Here is a 19,450-nt window from a genome sequence, read left to right on the forward strand (position 1 = left end):
TTACTTAAAACCCTATAATATAATTTGTAATTTGACATAGTAGCCTTTTCTTTCAGGGTTCACATTTCCATGACAAAGCCTGGGGAACTGGGGCACTTCTGCAAACAAGCATAGGCTCTGGACATTATCAGTGGGGGAGATGGCCTTGTCCCTCCTCTCTTCAGCGCTCCAAGCTTGCACAATTTCTGTACTGCCTGGAATTTGGGCTTAAAACTGTGACAGTCATCATTTTGGAAAATTTTAAAAATGCTCCCTTTTATTTCTTTTTAGCCCTGAGCGAAGCCAATGCCCATCTTATGTTTTCTCTAACAAGACAGCAAGGGGGGAGGAAAATAAACCTCTAGTCATGATTTATGGAAACAATAACACTTCCTTGAGTTTTAAAAACATCTGAAAGCAAATGTCATGCCCGTGCCTCCCCTCCAGCTCTCTGTGATGTTTTCCATTCTCCTATGTTGCAAAGACTAGTAAAGGCTGAGTCTCAGGAAAGATGTGTTGTGGTAAAAGTATTTCTGCTTTAATCTAATATTCTCCAGCAAGGTCACAAGTCACTAGCTATGCAACATTTGAAAACTACAAAATTATTGCAGATTCAGGCCTTGAAGCCCTTCTGTTTTTGTTGTTCACAGACAGAAATCCTTGACGTATATACAGGAGATGGATTGGTTTAAATTCTCTCCCTCTTCCTCCCTCCCCTCCTTGCTGCTTTTAGACAAGTGATTTATTTGAAAAATGTGTGACTTTTCTAATCATCCGTTTATGGGGTAAGGGTTTTTTGTAGCAATAAAAGGATTTAAGGCCAGCAAGGAGGAATTATGCAGCTTCTATTGTAAGGAAATGTAAAATAATTGCAGTTTTATGTGGGGTGAGGACACTGAGAGGAATGTGAAGTCTTTATCTGCAGATGTGAGTTAACATTTTGTTTAGACTGGCTGCCAGAGGAAGATGTGAATAAACAGAAGGTCCCACTTTCCATAAGAGGCAAAAAATTTTACTTTTTAGTCTCGTTTCCAAATTAACTCAAAGGTGGGAAACGTACTTTTCCTGCATATCTTTAAGACAAAAAAAAAAGGAAAAAAAAAGTTTTTCAGAACTTAGCAAGTGGTTGGGAATATAGAAGGGCAATAGTGATGTTATTACACACAATACTGCTGAATCACAGAAAAAGATTATAGGCTACTTACACAGATCCATAGAATGTGATTTTCAGGAATTAAGCAACAGAAGGGAAAAGGGAAACTACTATGAATATTGAAAGTGTATCACCAGTGCTGTTTGCAAGGCTGTTGATTTTAGGCTGTTTGTAGCTATTATCTCAATTTGCTCTTCCTTCCCTGAGTGTTCCCCTGTGTGATTTGTTTTCACAGCCCCCTGCCCAGATTCAGAGGCAGGGGAACCCATAGGTTCAAATGAATGATAATGAGCATTGTCAGAGAGGCAGGAAAATTGAGTCCTTGCTCTGGCTGCCTGGCCAAGAGCTGCAGGAGCTAATTGTGTCAATGGTAATGAGACCAAGCAGGCAGCAGATGCTCACGTGCCTTTACAATCCAAATCCCACCAACAAATTCCTCCCACAGAAACTTTGAGGGATGTCTTGGCACCCTGGAGATGGTGATAGACCCGGTCTCAGCCACATGCCACCTGCTAGAGCCATTGTTTGAAAAAAGAAGGAGGGAAAAAAGTGCCTATTATGATAACAAAGTTGTTTGCTGTCTCTTGCAATGACTTTATGGCACTAGTTTTACCACACTGCAGCTAGTGACCAAATAAAAAAAGAGAAATATCTGATTCTTTTTAGAGAAATATTTTCATTGAGCACTGCTAATCACTTACTTGGGAAGCCAGATGTTCAGTTTATGTTAAATATTCTGAAAAACCATGCTTGCCTTTTTCCCATTACAGCTCCCACTGTGTCTGCTTCCTCCAGCAGGTTTAAATTTTCACATATTTTCCCATTACACTGGAGCAGGGAGCATGTTTTCCTCCTTTTTTCCCAGAAAAGTCAAGAAGAAAAAAATGCTAATACCCATGTGGAGTACTGTATAAATATTTACTGTAAAATAAAATAGACAACATATTTGTTCCTTATTCACAAAGCAGGCTGGGTGGTGGGTTGTGCCTGGGGATTTGAAGAGAGAAAGGCAATTATGGGTTCCTTAAAGACAATAGTTTTAAATGCAAGCTTGCTAAATTCTGCAGTAGAGAGAGGTTTAGATCCTTCCAGGAAATATTTGCCCAATAGCAGTTGTTTCTGGAGAAATCTGATGAAATGTCCTTTCTTGCCACAAAACTTTGTGTCCAGCTTTTTAGTCCTGTGGGGCTCATGCTCTCCAAGATATTTTTAACTGACTCTGATGCTGTTCAAAATCTTTCTGGGCATTGGGCTGGTTCCCTGTCAGCCTCAGCATTAAAATCATAAAATCAGTAAGGTTGGAAAGGGCATCTATGACCATCAAGTCCAACTATCAACCTAAAGCTGGCAGATCCACTAGCACCATATCCACAAAGAGGGCAAAAGCATCTTAAAAACTCTGAGCTACCTCTGGCTCCACCCTGGCTGAACATGACTGCACTCTGGCTGTGCTGAATGTGATTGACTCATTTCCTACTTGAGACAGCCTTATATCCTTGGAACATTTTAGTCACTAGCAGCTGCTGGAAGTAGGTACACGAGTGGATGTGGATCATTTGGCTTAGGCTGTCAGTGGAAGACTGCACATGTGCTTTTTCTGGTAAAAAGACATTGAACCACTGATTATGCTCCTTTATTAAACTCCCAGGGGTAATGGAGGATGTTACAGCTCCATGAAAAGCTTGGGTTGAGCCAGTAATTTGACAGACTAGGTACTGCAGCCCTGACTAAATTCACATCAACACCAAACTTCAAATCTTTTATTTCACAGAAACCCCACTCCTTCAAAGAAAAGTATCTCAAATGCAGCAGCTTCTTTCTGCTCTTTATGAAGAGTTGCCTTGAAAGTATCATCACATCCTTGACAGTGTGTTGCAGCGTACAAGAGCAACACATTTGTCAGAGCAGAGCAGCAGCAGTTTAAGGCACAGAAAGCCTTTCAAATTTATTCATATGAAGTATTTCAAATTCCAGTGCATGTGGTGCATGAGTTTACTAACATCTGGAATAAAACCAGATGTTGGAAATCTAATGCCAGGACACCACCTTTTAGGACTGATTACCATATCTCAGGCTGAGAGCACGCATGTTGCTGGTGGTTTTCCTGTAGGGAAAAAAGAGGTCTGGGCTTTCTGCCTGCAGTGGTGACCACCTCAGCCCCATGGTGGCTGCACCACTGGGGCACAGGAGGTGAAAGAACACCTTTGTTCCTTGCTTTGCACAAACCAAAGGTTCTGGCCACTGCTCTCTGAAGCCTCTGGCTCTCTGCATTTTATGTATTTCAGTTGCAGGGATACTAAGAAAGAAAAAAATACGCCTTAGGAAATGGACAGTTATATCTGTTGTACACAACAGGAGCTACAGCTTGGTTTGAGTGGCTTGGTAAGGGAATGGAACAGGGCCACACAACATCACTTTTGTTGGCTTGGGGGCAGTGGGGAAGAGATGTGTTACAGTCTTGACTGGTGCCTTTTCTCCCAAACATACAGAATGCTCAAAACCTCTTTTGGCTCTAGCGTATGTATTGCTCTTAAAAGGCAGTTTTGGGTAAACAGCTATCAATTAGAGACATTCTACTTCATACTTTACAAGGCAATAACTAAACAAAATGACAAATGCATTAAAATGATCAAACAATGGAATTTCCATTGTATACTCTGCTATATTAACTAATCCTAAAAAAAAATCCAAAAGCATCTGCTGATATATTGCAGGCATTTGTTTACAGTAGAGATTTACTAAACTGTAAGATTTATGCATATTTCTCTCTTTTCACTTGGTAAATCTTTGAGAGATAAAAATTTTATTGGTGCAGAAAGAGACTGAATATCTAGGTACTTACCATGCATGGAACGTAAATGGGTTTAACCCACGACTTATGTACACAATGCTGCATTGCAAAACTGCCTTGGAAATTTACTCATGTAGCAGAAAACATGATCCCCTGCCCTTTGCTACGATGATTGATGATAATGTAAAACCTAATTTTAAACTCACATTTCAAAAACTTTCTCTCCCATCAGCAGGTGTATAGAATTTGGTGGTTTGATGTATTTTAATAACCCATCACATGTTTTTTTAAGCAAGTTGAAAAAATGAAAATTATAGGTCAGGGCTCTGAACTAAATTTCTCTGTTTACTGCTTCTTCTGAGTCTTGGATTTTGTTCCAGGGCTTTGACTGTCTGTTTGTTAGGCCAGAAAAATACTTTTTCCTGGTACAGCTATTACCTTTACCTAAAGTCTTATGGATGTCCGTGAGGTGACAGAGTGGCCTTTGAGACAGCTTGTGGAGGACACTGCATAACAGGGGCAATATTTTGGTGGGAACAGATACTGTTAAAACAGATTATCTTCAGCAGGAAGTACTGTAAGGCTTAGGTATACACGTATGTAGTCAAGATATAGATTTTGTGGAGGTCAGGATTGATAATATTACGTGGTCTTTTTGCTTTTCTGATTTTTCTGCCAGAATCCCTTACCCAATTTTTGACTGCCTGTTCATGGGAACTGGGTAACTGATGTCTGAGACACGTTGTTTAATATTCCACAGATCAAAAACATGTGCTCTGCTTGAGATATTTGGTCTTAACTAAGAAGGCCATGATCCAGAAACCACATTTTTGATAGTTCAAAGGTCTTTTCTGCCTTTAATTTCCCTTAAAGTAAGGCAGCCTCTGATGTTCCTCAGTTCTGAAAATAATATCAGGTATAAGTGTGACTGATGAGATAGTAAATTGGACAAATACAGCATTAATTTGTGATGAGTTGTGTTATCTCGTTGTCTATGCAAAAATGGAATGAAATGTCAGCTTCCTTCCACCCAGTCCAAAGAACAGCATCACATTTACTTCTGATCAGCTTTTTGGGCCCAAGAGTGAGTATAAAATGGCAACACTCATTTGCCTACAAGAACACCCCTCACTCAGTCTGGACTCAGGCTGCAACAGATGGAAATAATACTTTTACTTTGGGAAACAGGTTTGTTGAAGAGGGATGGAGGAAGAGAGAGGGAGAGAGGAAGAAAGAAGCAAAGGGATAAAAGCAAGAGGGAAAGATGAAGCTCCTCAGTTTTGTTGTTCATTGTGATGGAAATGCCTTTTAAAATACACTACTGACTAAGGAAGACTTGTCTTTCACATTCATTGCACAGGTGTCAAATCAAATTTTATCTTGCAATGTCTTGTGCACTGGAGCATAGCTCTTGTGACATTTTGTAACATAATGCAACATAAGGTAATAAATCATACAGAAGTGAATAAAACCTCATTTTGTGTATGTGTCTTGAGGAGGGGAATGAACCAAATGGCACAGTGCTAATTTTACTGTGCTTCTATCATTGTTAAGAAATTTTTCTTCTCTCCCTTTGTTGCTGAGGGACTATTTATCAAAATAATTCTTCAAAGTAAAATTATTTTTCACCTATTTTTTGCATATATATTGTGCATCTAGGGGCTCATAAAATTTTAGAAGAAAATATAGGCTTGAGAGCTCAGTAAAAGTCCTCACAGTAACAAGACAGACTTTAAAGTGTATCGACCACAGAAATAAACCTCCTTTCAGCTAAGTGAAAAATAATTAATCTGTTGTGCAGCTGTGGTTTCTGAAGCAGTACTGTAGGCAAATGAAAGTGCAATTTAGAGTCAGTTTGTTTTTCCTTAGTGCATCAGTGAAGAAATGGAGTGCAACTTTTGGGAAGAAGCTTGTGGTGAATAGGTCTTTTAGGTGGGAATAACTGAGATTAGTCTCCAGGACGCCAGCAGCACTCTGGTCATGTGCCTACGAGCACTCACAATGCCACGCTCACTAAGAAGCATCTGCTGCCTGCACGTGGGACTCTCTCTTTTCTTTGTGAGGGAAGGCTGTCATGTCAAAGGTGGACTGGAGTTTAAGACACTTTCAGACAAAACTCTTTCACTGGATGTTGGAGATAGCAACCTTGGGAGTGCTGTGATTGCTCCTAAGCACCCTAGAGAAGCATCACTTCCAGAAGTGCTAGATGCTTAAATATTGCTCCATCTAAGCAAACAATCAGAAGATATGAGCCTTCTCACTTGCAGCTTATCAAATGAAAAAATATAAAACAAAGAAAACTGAGACTTTTTCCTCACTTTAGTTCAGAATTCAGGTAAGGACTACTGTGACAATGACATTTTATCATCAGTGCCAGTGGTCAGTTGCAAGACAGTGAGGACTTAAGTGATAATATGGCATGTAATATGACTAATAAAGTTGTAAGGTAAGAAATAAATTAAAAAAGGGAAAAAAGAAAAGAGGTACTGTAACTCCCGTTGGTAGGTATCCTGCTCTCTATTATTATACAGAGTGTGTCTCTGAGAAAGACCAATGTGACAAAGTGGAATTACTACTTGGAAAGTGATAAAAATTGCATAAAGCAAGCTCTGCATATCTAAGTCTACTAAACAGCTCCTTGGAAGAATATGTAATCATTTAAAAGTATACATAATAGTTTTAAAGCAGTGGAATTATTTTTACTATGAATTATTCATCTCCTGTACTCATCATGTAAAGGGGTGATGACTTCTTTTATTAACAAATACTTTTTATTGACGCTAAGAACAGCATTTAATTGAACCTATTTCCCCAATTATCGTCAGAAAAGAGTTTACACTTGTACTTTGGAAAAATGTTTTAGGAAGATTTATCAAAGCTGCAAAAAAAGCTGTCCATGAACTAATGGAATTATATTATCTTTGAATTCTCTCCACCAGAACTTAGAATGGTCACTAATTCCTTTCTTTGCTCTTTTGGTGTTTGCAAAGGGGTTCACTAAAGCCTGAATTGATATAATTATTGGCTTGGATTGTTAGAGATTTAGGCCAGATGGCTATGGGTTTCTAAAGTCCCAGTTGCTTGTGTTAGCTTTTCTAGTTTGCCTATAGGGTTTTGGGGATCAGCAATTTGAAAGGGCTGCAAACTTGTAAAACAGTATTATTCATGGGGGCAGAATGTTCATCAGCGTGACCCAGTACTAAATACATTCATTATGGGCATTTCTATTCTGCACAATTTGCCACACGGTGCTAGTTTGTGGAAGAAAAAAAAAGAGACAATGGCTTATAAAATGCTTTTGAATGCTTAAAAAGAAGGAGAGTTCACTCTGAGCCTCCTCTGCTTTCTTTTTCAGCAAAAACCTTCTTAGTGACTTTGGCTGAGCTCTGCTGAGAGCAAGTAAATTGGGCAAATAAGAGATTTACTCTTTACATTTTTGGGATATGCCGTGGGGGGAACATAAGAGAGGGAGAAGAGCAATAAAAGAGTGATGGTATCCTTATGGGCAATGCTAATAATCAAATGGACAAAGTTAGCAGAAAAACAAAGAGAAACATAGCAAGCCTGTGGGTAAAATGATAAAGGCATATGTAAAAGGGAAGTAGAAGTCACATAAATAGATACATTTGAAGTGAGAGGAATGCATCAGCTTCCATGGATGCAGCCTGAAGCTCACACATGGATCTGTAACAATTCTGGTTTGCACAAAATGCATGCTTGACTCAGACACAAGATTATATTTTTGTGTGCAAATGTGTGGGAGTGTAAATAGTTTTCTGCGACATCAGAGAGGGGAGGAATTTGTCGTTTTCTAAACAATCTGTCTTGTGGCTCCTTTTCCTTTAAAATACTTGGCATGTAGAAGGTGTGCTTAGCACAGACTGTCACGGTGGAGCATGAAGTGCTATTTCAAACAGGATGAAAAAGATCATCTGAAGTAGCACTGGAACAGCAAATAAAAAGCTCCGAGACAATCGCACACATGAACACACAGAGAGAGGAACGGGGCTCAGGCAGAGGCAGCTGCGCTGAGGGCAGAGATGCTGCGAGAGGCAGCCAGAGAATGCAAAATGTTCCTGACTTGGGAAGGAGGAGGAGGACAGGTTTTGTGGAGTGGAGGAGCTCTCGCAGGGCTCCGAACAGGAGCACATATACTGGGCACAGGCAGGTTGTAGGTAAACAAGCAGCAAGAAGACGCTCTTGCGGCACGGATAGCGAGACGTCAGCCCCAGTTCTTTTACTAAGCAAACCCACTTAAAAGCTCGCAGCGAGTTAAACAAGGGGTAACCTAAAGTATGTAAATAAGGAGCGCGATCGCATTTCTCCTGGCAGGAAGGGGAGGAATTAAAATCACAAAACCCCGCTCGAAATTGCCATGAAAATTCGGGGGGTGGGGAGGAGAGACGTTGATTTAAAGTTGCCCATTAGTCATTTGCACCGCCAGCCCCCATCCTTGGCGGGTGCTGGTCGAGAGGCCGCCCGCGCTCCCGCTCCCCCCGCCCCGGCGCGCCGGGCTGCGGGCTGCGGGCCCCCTCCCCTCCCTTCCCCTCCCCTTCTCTCCCCTCCCCTCCCCGGCTGATTGGCTGCACTGGGCTCAGCACAGGCCGGGCAAAAGCTTTGTCTGGGGACTTGGAGTGAAGTTGCGGAGGAATTTAGGCTGGAGCCGGCGAGGGAGGGCGTTCAGTCCGGCGGCGGGTGCGGAGAAGACGGGAGGACGGGCTGCAGATCCATCCCGCCGGCTCCCGGCCGTCCCTGGATGCTGAGGGTGGGAGAGGAGCACGCTGCCCCGGAGCATCTCAGCCTGGAAGAGGAGCGCTGAGTCAAATGAGCGAGCGTGGATTGCTTACAGATTGTATCTGGATGTCCCGGAACGGTGTGTATAAAAAAAGCCAAAAGTTTTCTGATCTGTGAGTTATTAATACTTGGCTGGCTAGAAAAGGCGTTTCAAGCTGGAAAGGACCAGATGTGCTTTGGATTTAAGGTACCGAAGGAAGGCAAAATAATTGCTTTTTAACTTATTGGGAGAAATTAATTGCAAAAACTTACAAATGTATCGAATCAACGGTAAAATGCACTTTTTATTCATTTTTGCACTGATCGTAATATCTTGCAATAATGCTGTGATGGGCAAGAATTTGAAATACAGGATTTATGAGGAGCAGAGGGTCGGATCAGTAATAGCAAGACTATCGGAGGATGTTGCTGATGTTTTATTAAAAATGCCTAACCCTTCCTCAGTTCGGTTTCGAGCCATGCAGAGGGGAAATTCTCCCTTGCTCGTAGTCCGTGAGGATAATGGAGAAATCAGCATAGGAGCTAAAATTGATCGGGAACAACTGTGCCAGAAAAACTTAAACTGCTCCATAGAGTTTGATGTGATCACTCTGCCCACTGAACATCTGCAGCTTTTCCATGTTGAAGTTGAAGTGCTGGATATTAATGACAACTCTCCTCAGTTTTCCAGAGCTCTTATCCCTATTGAGATATCAGAGAGTGCAGCTGTAGGAACTCGGATCCCTTTGGACAGTGCTTTTGATCCAGATGTGGGAGACAACTCCCTTCACACTTACTCTCTTTCTGCAAACGATTTTTTTAGCATTGATGTGAGAACCAGGACTGACGGTGCTAAGTATGCAGAGCTGATTGTGGTCAGAGAGCTGGATCGCGAGTTGAAGTCAACTTACGAACTCCAACTCACTGCCTCTGACAAAGGGGTGCCTCAGAGATCTGGGTCATCCCTCCTGAAAATCAGCATTTCTGATTCCAATGACAACAGCCCTGTGTTTGAGCAGCAGTCATATATTATCCAGCTCTTGGAAAACTCTCCTATTGGGACTTTGCTCATAGACCTCAATGCTACTGATCCAGACGAGGGCGCCAATGGGAAGGTCGTGTATTCCTTTAGCAGTCATGTGTCTGCCAAAATTTTAGAAACTTTTAGGATAGACCCAGAAAAAGGTCACCTGACCCTGCTGAAGCAAGTGGACTACGAAGTAACCAAATCCTATGAAATTGATGCTCAGGCTCAGGATATGGGGCCAAATTCCATTCCAGCTCACTGCAAAATTATAATTAAAGTTGTGGATGTGAATGACAACAAGCCAGAAATCAACTTAAATCTGATGTCCACAGAGAGAGAAGAGGTAGCTTGCATTTCTGAGGGGTCACCCCTGGACACCTTTGTTGCCCTGGTCAGAGTGCAAGATAAGGACTCTGGTGTGAATGGAGAGATCGTTTGTAAGCTCCATGGGCATGGCCACTTTAAACTTCAAAAGACGTATGAAAATAACTACTTAATCTTAACTAATGCCACTCTAGATAGGGAAAAGAGATCTGAATACATCTTGACTGTAATAGCAGAGGACAAGGGAACGCCAAGTCTCTCCACAGTGAAACACTTTACTGTCCAAATCAGTGATGAAAATGACAACCCACCCCGCTTCCAGACAAACAGATATGAAGTTGTTATCTTGGAAAATAACTCTCCTGGAGCATACATCACATCAGTCACAGCCACAGACCCAGATCTAGGTGACAATGGGCAGGTGACATACACTATTTTGGAGAACTCTGTTTTGGGAAGCTCTATAACCACCTATGTGACCATTGATCCCTCCAACGGGGCGATCTATGCCCTGCGAACCTTTGACCATGAAGAAGTAAATCAAATTGCCTTCATGGTCCAAGCTAGGGATGGAGGGAGCCAGCAGCTCATTAGCAACACCACGGTTGTACTCACCATCATTGATGAGAACGACAACGCTCCCGTCATCGTGGGGCCGGCGCTACGCAACAGCACAGCAGAAATCTCAATCCCTAAAGATGCTGAAATTGGCTTTCTTGTCACCAGGATAAGGGCTACAGACAGGGACTCTGGTATGAACTCTGAGCTCAGCTGCTCCATAGCAGCTGACAAGGAGAACAACATCTTTGTGATGGATCCCCAAACTTGTGACATCTCTATCAATGTGAGTGTTGAATCAGTTCCAGCAAAGCAATGGGAGTTTTTGGTAATAGTCCAGGATAAAGGCAGTCCTCAGCTCAGTACGAAAGCTCTTCTGAAATGTACCATTTTGGAGCATGTTTATTCATTTTCAAGCACAGAAGCAACTTTGGTAAGCCAGCCCTCCCTGGACATCTCCATGATAACGATTATATCCTTAGGATCTATATGTGCAGTGCTGTTGGTTATTATGGTTATCTTTGCCACGAGGTGCAATCGAGAGAAAAAGGACACCAGGTCTTACAACTGCCGCGTGGCCGAATCAACCTACCAGCACCATCCAAAACGTCCCTCCAGGCAGATCCACAAAGGGGACATCACACTGGTGCCGACAGTTAATGGCACTCTACCCATCAGGTCTCACCACAGAGCTTCGCCATCATCCTCCCCGGCCCTGGAGAGGGGTCAGATGAGCAGCCGGCAGAGCCACCACAGCCACCAGTCACTGAACAGCCTGGTGACCATCTCCTCCAACCATGTGCCTGAAAATTTCTCCCTGGAACTCACCCATGCTACACCAGCTGTCGAGGTAAGGTCCAGACCTTGGTTTTGCACATCCATTTATGCAGACGCTCGTTTGGAAGCCTGCACACACCCCTGTGTGCAGTCTGTGAGAGCAAGAGGCAGCCAGGTCTATGCCTCATGGGAATGTGTCATGGATTTCTTTTTGATGTCACAGCTTTTCAGTTTTACTCCAATATCAACAGATTCCATTGCCCTGAGGAACAGGGTTAAATCTATTAATAATAGCATTATTCTTTGGTTCTTTCCGTAAGGGCAAAACAACAGAGTGGAACATAGTGCTCTGCACTGGTTAACTGTTCACTCTTTTTTCCTTGCCTTCCCTCTCCCTCCTCTCTGTACAGCTCCATCTGAATATTTATATCCAGAAACAATCCAGGAAACTCTTTCATTAATGGGTGTGCAGAACTGAAACATTCTGACACAGTTTGAGTTCAACTGCAGTAACATACAGCTGCACTGTAACTCAAACTTTGAGACTCCCTGTCTCAGTTTTTACTGCAAATGCTGGGTCATAGCTTAAATAAATGGGAGCTGTGTCCTGGTAACTCTTTACATGTCAAGTAAGGCTGTTTTGTTTTGAGTTAGGATCCTGGAATATTAAAGGCTTGATTCTAATATAGTAAACCAAAACAAAACTCCACCTCTGTTTAATTGCTTGCTTTGCTTGTTAAGGAATTGATTATTATGAATTCAGAGGCTAATGAACAGCATTGAACTTCATTTTACAGAGTCTTCAGATGTTTTCTGTGTCAGACACGACACTACCAAATAGTCTATCATACTGCATTACATATGTGCAGGAATTTGATTTAATTAAATCTTAAAGGGGAAAAAAATAAACCACAAACAAACCTGAGAAGCAAATTAGTGGTTTTACACCTAGGAGCTTGAGCTTTCATTTCAAGGAATCAGTCTTTTCACCTTTTCTTTAGCAGGTTTCTCAGCTTCTCTCGATGCTTCACCAGGGCCAGTATCAACCAAGGCCAAGTTTTCGAGGAAACAAATATTCCAGAAGCTACAGGTAAGAATCCAGTTTGTTCTGCTACATATGAGTTTACACGGATCAGAAATATAGAGATATGTATTTTTTAAACCAAAAGTGGACTGTAACGTACTTGAGATAATGTAGCTCTCCACAATTCTCTTTACAGATATGCCCTACAAGATATGGATAAATTCAGCTTGAAAGACAGTGGCCGGGGTGACAGTGAAGCTGGAGACAGTGATTATGATTTGGGGAGAGAGTCTCCAATTGACAGACTTCTTGGGGAAGGATTCAGTGACCTTTTCCTTACAGATGGAAGAATTCCTGCAGGTAAGAGCAAAATGGAAGCTGAGCAGTTTATTTACAGTTCTGCCTGGCTGTCACTTTGATAAAACTACTACTGAGAAAGCAAAAATTCTTTAGCTTTCAAGTCCTATATTTCCTTCCTTTTTTACTTTACTTCATGATAAATACTGAGTTGAAGCCTTGATGTATCTACTAAAATGAAACTTCAGATCCAACTGCAAATCTACCCAGAGCAATGCCTACTTTTTTTGTTACTCACATCATGAGCTGGCTCCAGATTCTTCCTAAAAGTATGATCTACTCCAAGTCCTTAGACTTTTAATGACTGGGTGGATGTTTTTGCAAAGCCAGGCAGTTGTGGTTTGTTAAAAATACAGTGACCTATAATTTAGGAGATAGGTTTTCCACAGTGGATTTGATCCATATAACACAAACTTTTACCATTTAGAAACTGAGTGTGAAAGTGAACTAGAAATACGGATGGAGAAGAAAAAGTGTTTTTCCCACTGAAAAATGAACTTGAGTAGCAAGGGAAGGTTCTAAATATTTCCCAGATTTTAAATCTTGCAACCCTAGTTTCTGGAAGCAAGAGCTTAAGAGGTACAATTCAGGGGCAGAGGGCAGAAAAGAAAAAAAAATTAGAAAAGGGTGAGTGGCAGTAGGATAAACACACATATACATATTCATGTGTAGGAAGTATTGCTTTTAAATTTATGCCCAAATAAAAGTTGAATAAAAGGTCATGGGAATTCATGCTTAGTACAGATAGAAGAATTTTGTAATTACTTTAATAATTATACAGCCTCTGGTTGTACCCTAGATCTTGTTCTTACTTCAGATCATATTTAGTTTTCTCTGTATAACCAGAGGGCCAGATAATTTCAGTAGGGTTCACTGAACCACGTTTATAAATTTAATAAGTTTAGTAAAGTAATTTTATAAATGGAGGCCCTTTGCTTTGGGGGGTGGTGCAGCACATGGCCTTCCTAAAGTGACCCCCATGTATTAACCAGGGTTGTTATGCTAGACAAGACAGAACACCAGAAGTTCAAATTGTTTTTCATATACATTTTAACTTTAAAATTCTCTGTGCATATTTTGCTGCAGTCTAGGTCTTGTATCACATACCCAGCCATTCACCTGCCTCTTCAAATGTGCTCAAAACCAGAGGCCTTGAAGAGTTACTCTGTTTTCAGAATCTTTTACCTAAATCTGGACTTCTAATATATTTTTATCCTCATCCTCCCTAACTCCTACTACTTATTCCTCTGCCAGCTAGCATGAGGCATGTCTCATTCTCTCCTATGCTTTAGCAAGGAGGCAGGAGGGATCTACTGGAGCTCTCAGCTGGCCTGGGTAACTTGGAGTGCAATGGTGTTTGCACTGGCATCCTGCCCTGCTGCTGCCAAGGAAGAGTGATCTCTTTACAGTGGGCAACTGGGGGCTGCCAGCAGACAGGAATGGTTGTCCTCTTAGCTGGCTGAAATGCCCATGACCCATTTTCAGCTCTTACAATTCCCTCTCTAAACAGTAAGCCTAAGGATAGGATTTCCAAAAATGCCAGGCTAATTAAATTCAAAGTAAGGGAAACTCCTCTCAGTGCAGACAGAACTGGGTTGGGCTATCAAGATTGGTATTTAGTCTCACCCAGATTGTCCATTTATTGCTATGCGTGGCCTTAATCCTTCAGATAAGTCTGTTGAACCTCTCCAGGGGAGACCTGAATTGATCTACAATCCCAATATATGAAAAGGAAAAGAAAACTTCCTGAAAGTTTCCTGTTCTCCATTCTGAAAGGTTTCTGCATTGTCAGTCTAGACACAGGCAAAAATGCTGTGGGAAGGTCCTTTCAGTTTGTCTATTTAAGGTGGAACAAAACTCCACAAATTACATGAGTGGAAAGTTCCATAGCTGTCCTTGAAAGACTTGGTTTTTTTTTTCTTTTTAAATCTTAAGCAGCAAGCCTTAAGTTCAGAAAAAAAAAAAAAAAAGGAAGTAAAAAAAGCTGTTGTGCATCTGGACATTTTTAAATTTATTGCTGATTTAAGGATAGCTTGTGTCATCATTCAGTTACTTCAGAGTATCTTTTGATCTTATGTTCAGGAACATCATAATTTAATATTTTAAACCAAAACCATTCTTGATAACAACAGCTGAAAAACTGTCATTAAGACAAACTTCGCTACTAATGAAATGCCAGACCACTGAAAGTATCTAATGAATTTAAAGGACTCTTAAAGGAATCTTCTTAATTAGAAGTGTAACCCTCACCTTCTGGGATGACTTGAGAACTGGTCATGGATCACTTAGATGTCTTTTGACAGTTCTAACTCTTGGGCATTTTCAGTAAAATGTCATACATGGGAACAAACACTTGCAGGCATTTCAGTCACTTGTATCAAAACTTCAGCCACTGATATATTCTAGTTTGCTTTTTTTGTTTGAAACTTCCTGGATCAGCAGTTATTTTGCAATAGATTGAGCAATATCCAGGCTGAGCTTGTAATCTTGAAGAAATTCATACTGTTGCATGCATGACATGGAGAAAGTTTATACTCCTAGGAATGGCAAGGCCATTAGGAAAGCAAACAGCATGATAGGCTGTGTATAGTGCAAAAATATAGTGCTGACAGTATGAGAGCAGGACTTTATAAATAACTAGTACATCCAAAACTGCAATACTCTGTTCAGTTCTGCTTACACCATTGCAAAAAGATTTTTTGATAAACGGAGTGGATCCAGAGCCAGATGGGAAATGTTTGGAGGGAGCAAGGAAAACTTCCAGGGCATGACTGCAAACATTTCTTTTGCAGTCAGTATATGCTGAGAAAAAACAAGAAACTCTATTCTGTGTGGGATAATGTAACCATTAAGTGATATGGGCAGGAGTTTCTTATGGTCAAAATATGCATAATGCAGAGTCTCATTTCTGAAAACTGTCTTTTGAAGTTGGTGACTCAGACCCATTGGGGCCCCAGCAGCACCCAGATCTTCTCCAGCATATCTGGCAGGCACACATACACACAGCCCGAGGCGAGGCCTTGTGTCCTACACTCAGTTCCCTTTGGGGTGGAAAATTTAGCATTTTTCCTGGCACATCCCCCTCTGCAGGTCTGTCAAACTGGGCTTTGCCTGTCTCTGCTTCCAGGAACCATTCCCAGACCTCTTGGAATATTTGCAAAGGACCCTCGCAGTGCCCCTTTGTGGGCCAGTTTGGACCAGTGTAGCACTCAGGGTTGCAGTCATTTGTCCCATCTTATTGCTTCTACCTGAGAGACGTCAATAAACAAGAGGCTGAGAGGGCAACTCTGTTCTCTTCTGCTCTTCAGCCCTCATGGCTGACCTGGATCCCCATCCAGTGGGTTAGAACCCTCCTTATGCCAAGGCCTGAGCCAGCATGGGCCACTAAGCTGAGCTACAGAGCTGCAAGTGCACCTGAGAGTATAAATCCAGTAAAAACACCCAGAGTCACACAGGCTGGGAATTAGACCTTAGGTATTCTAATAGTGGATTAAAATTTAACTGATTTCGTTAAAAAGGTAATATGGCAGTGGATCACCTTGAGTTCTACATACACTTCATTGTCAGAACAAAGGAGTTGTTTAATGGAAAAGGAGATCCCTATGCATGTTATTATTCTTTGCTCTTTATTTGCCCTGTCCATTTATTCCCACTCGATTGCTCTGATATGCCTCACTTGTTGCATGTGGAAGACTTCTCTCAAACTCAAGTGAGTGCTTGGAGATAGAAATTTCTTCCTTTTACTTTCTGTTTTTTAATGAGCTAGTACTGTACAAAGGGTTTGTGTGGCTTCAAGCCACAAGTGCTTGTTTTTCCACCAGGAATTTACATGTTTATCTTCAGCCTTAGTTAAGAGATCGCATTACTCTCTTACATGAGCTGCGCTGGCTGTTCTCATTCTTGGCAGTGGAGGTACCAGACTGCTTGTGTGTGCCGTGTTCCTGCACACACAAGGTGAAACCAAACACCGGATTAGAACACCCCTGAGGAAGGGCAGACCTGGTGACAGGAATCCCTGCGAGCGCAGGTGCTGTGTGCAGCAGGAGGGCGTGCTCACTCTCCCGTGTCTCTCTTGCAGCCATGCGCCTGTGCACGGAGGAGTGCAGGGTCCTGGGCCACTCCGACCAGTGCTGGATGCCCCCGCTGCCCTCTCCCTCCTCCGACTACAGAAGCAACATGTTCATCCCTGGCGAGGAGTTCCAGTCCCCCCAGCAGCAGCACCTGCAGCAGCAGCAGCAGCAGCATCACCAGGGCCTCGAGGAGGATGCCCAGGCGGCCGACGCCGGTGAGAAGAAGAAGAGCTTTTCAACATTTGGGAAGGACTGCCAGAGTGAGGAGGAACCAGGGGACACCTGCACCTCCTCCCTCCTCTCCGAAATGAGCAGCGTCTTCCAGCGCCTGCTGCCTCCCTCGTTGGACGCCTACACGGAGTGCAATGAGATGGATCGCTCCAACTCGTTGGAGCGCAGGAAGGGACATTTGCCAGCCAAGAATGTAAATTATCCGCCGGGGGTGGCAGCCTGGGCGGCCAGCACGCATTTCCAGAACCCTGCCAACAACGGGCCCGCTCTGGGGACTCACTCGGGCGCTCAGCCTTCGTCCAAATGGCTGCCGGCCATGGAGGAGATCCCGGAGAATTATGAGGAGGATGATTTTGACAATGTGCTCAACCACCTCAGCGATGGCAAACATGAACTCATGGATGCCAGTGAGCTGGTGGCAGAAATTAACAAGCTGCTGCAAGATGTCCGGCAGAACTAGTTGTTTCAAAAGCCTATTTTTCCATATTTATGGAAAATTGGAAGGGGAAAAAAAAAGAACAAACAATAGACTGAGGAGAACTGGCATTGCCAACTAGTTGCATTTATCATAAATGTGTCTGTGTATGTTGAATATTAAAATACTGTATTTTCATATGTACACAATGCAAGTGTGATTATCTTTATCTGTATTTTAAAAATACATTTGTACCTTATATTTATGTGTAATTTAACAAATAAATTTTATTTTTGTACACCCACAGCAAGCATGTTTTCCTAAATGTATATAGATGGTACCACCCTTGTCAAACTTAGAGCATTCTTGCCACACAGGCATGTTAAAAAGAAAAAAAGAAAAGAAAAAACAAGAAAGATTTGTTTTCCCTTATTATTTCTTTCAAATATTTCAGATACAAATTCAAAACACTAAAAAAGTTATGCAAAATGTTAGTTTCAGTAAATGATCCAACACCTTTTTTGCAATGTTTTATTCTTATAATAAAGAATTGTAACTCCCACGAAACCTAAAATGTCCTTTTTTATTCTGATACTTTTGGTCTATAGAATCATTTTCTCATTTAAGTAATGGATTATTGCAGGCTGAAGTCTTCCTGTCTTTGGCACATAAGTGTTTTCCCCAGTGAACAAATAATGGAATTCTGTGATGGGTCTTCCACTGTGATCTCTGCAAAAAAATGTAAATTTGTTGTGCTGTTGTTACACTGCAAAGCCAGTTGAAGTCAGCAGTGTATACTTGAAAGACAGCAATAAAATCAGCTTTTCCCACCTCAAGCTGAATTCTGAATTTATGTAAATACAAAAATTGCAATGAACTGCTTTGTCTTTGTAAATGACACCAAAATAAAAGCAATGTTGCATCTTCCAAAAAAACAGTTATATTTTGCCTTTGCACACCAGCTACATTTTTATATGAGCTATATTCTCTGTTGTAAGTGTGCCTGTCTTTTGTTTGCAAAGCAATACAAAAATGTTTGAACTTCCTAGCAAAGGGCAAGCCAGCAGGTACATATGCTCTGGCTGCATCCCATCCTTCCATAGTGGGGCTTCTCTTTGTCCTGAAGCTTGGTGAAAAGTCATTCATATTATGATGCCATTGCTGTAGGGGGAGGGGTGATGTAACTAATATTGCTCAGATCAAAGTCAATGTCATCCTTTTAGTTCCCTTTTTCAAAACTATTTTTTGTCAGCCTGTCATACACAAGGAGATCTTTTTAGTAGTAAACAAATGGATTTTACAGTTGAGAAATGTGGGTGGGTTTTGAACCCCCCGTGCTCAATGCAGGAGTGTTAAGAGATGGCTGTAAAAACCTGTATTTTTTGACATTTATACAGATGGATATTTTATATGATATATATATTTTTTGCCAGAACTGTGGAAAACTGTTGGAATAATCCAGGTCATAAAAATGATGCATTTGTTCTGGAGAATCACCCTTGCAAAGCATCTTGGAAATTTTTTTTTTTATTTTGGTGCTAGGTAGAAAAATTCCTGCTTAATGTTACCCCCAAAAAGCAAAAATTTTGTTGCATGCACAAGCTCCATTTGTTTTCTTTGTATGCAAGGAAACTTTAATCTCCTTATTGGTTTTACAGGGCTGTAGATGGGACATTTGAAGATGTGCAGGCATTTGCTGACACCTGAACAATGGAGAGGTTCTCACCTAGTTTACACATCAGGATCTCAGGCTATGCTTTTTTGGTTAGAAATACCAGGACCTCACACTGGGAGGTTTGTTACAGCACCTTTGAATGTCAACAGGACTTGAGAGGGAGTTAATGAGAGGTAGTTGTAACACCTCATTAAATATTTGACACCCATTCCCTGTTTTTACCTTTCATTCCTACTAATAGGGATTATTGACCCCACAAACCTCACCTGGGTCCCACTCTCCCACTCCCCTTCACT

At 41.7% G+C, this 19,450-nt stretch overlaps 1 protein-coding gene across 1 annotated transcript; it reads left to right on the forward strand.

Moving 5' to 3' along the window:
- Positions 1 to 8,971: 8,971 nt before the first annotated feature.
- On the forward strand, positions 8,972 to 17,978 carry PCDH18 (protocadherin 18; the record flags this gene model as incomplete). The annotated part of the gene is made up of 4 exons (XM_084204071.1): positions 8,972 to 11,455; positions 12,384 to 12,472; positions 12,603 to 12,766; positions 16,842 to 17,978. The coding sequence occupies 4 exons, from the start codon at positions 8,972 to 8,974 to the stop codon at positions 17,522 to 17,524; spliced, it is 3,420 nt and encodes a 1,139-aa protein (XP_084060197.1). The 3' UTR covers positions 17,525 to 17,978.
- Between the last annotated feature and the right edge of the window lie 1,472 nt (positions 17,979 to 19,450).

Source organism: Fringilla coelebs, assembly GCF_963513975.1.
Source record: "Fringilla coelebs genome assembly, chromosome: 4".
Classification (NCBI taxonomy): Eukaryota; Metazoa; Chordata; class Aves; order Passeriformes; family Fringillidae; genus Fringilla; species Fringilla coelebs.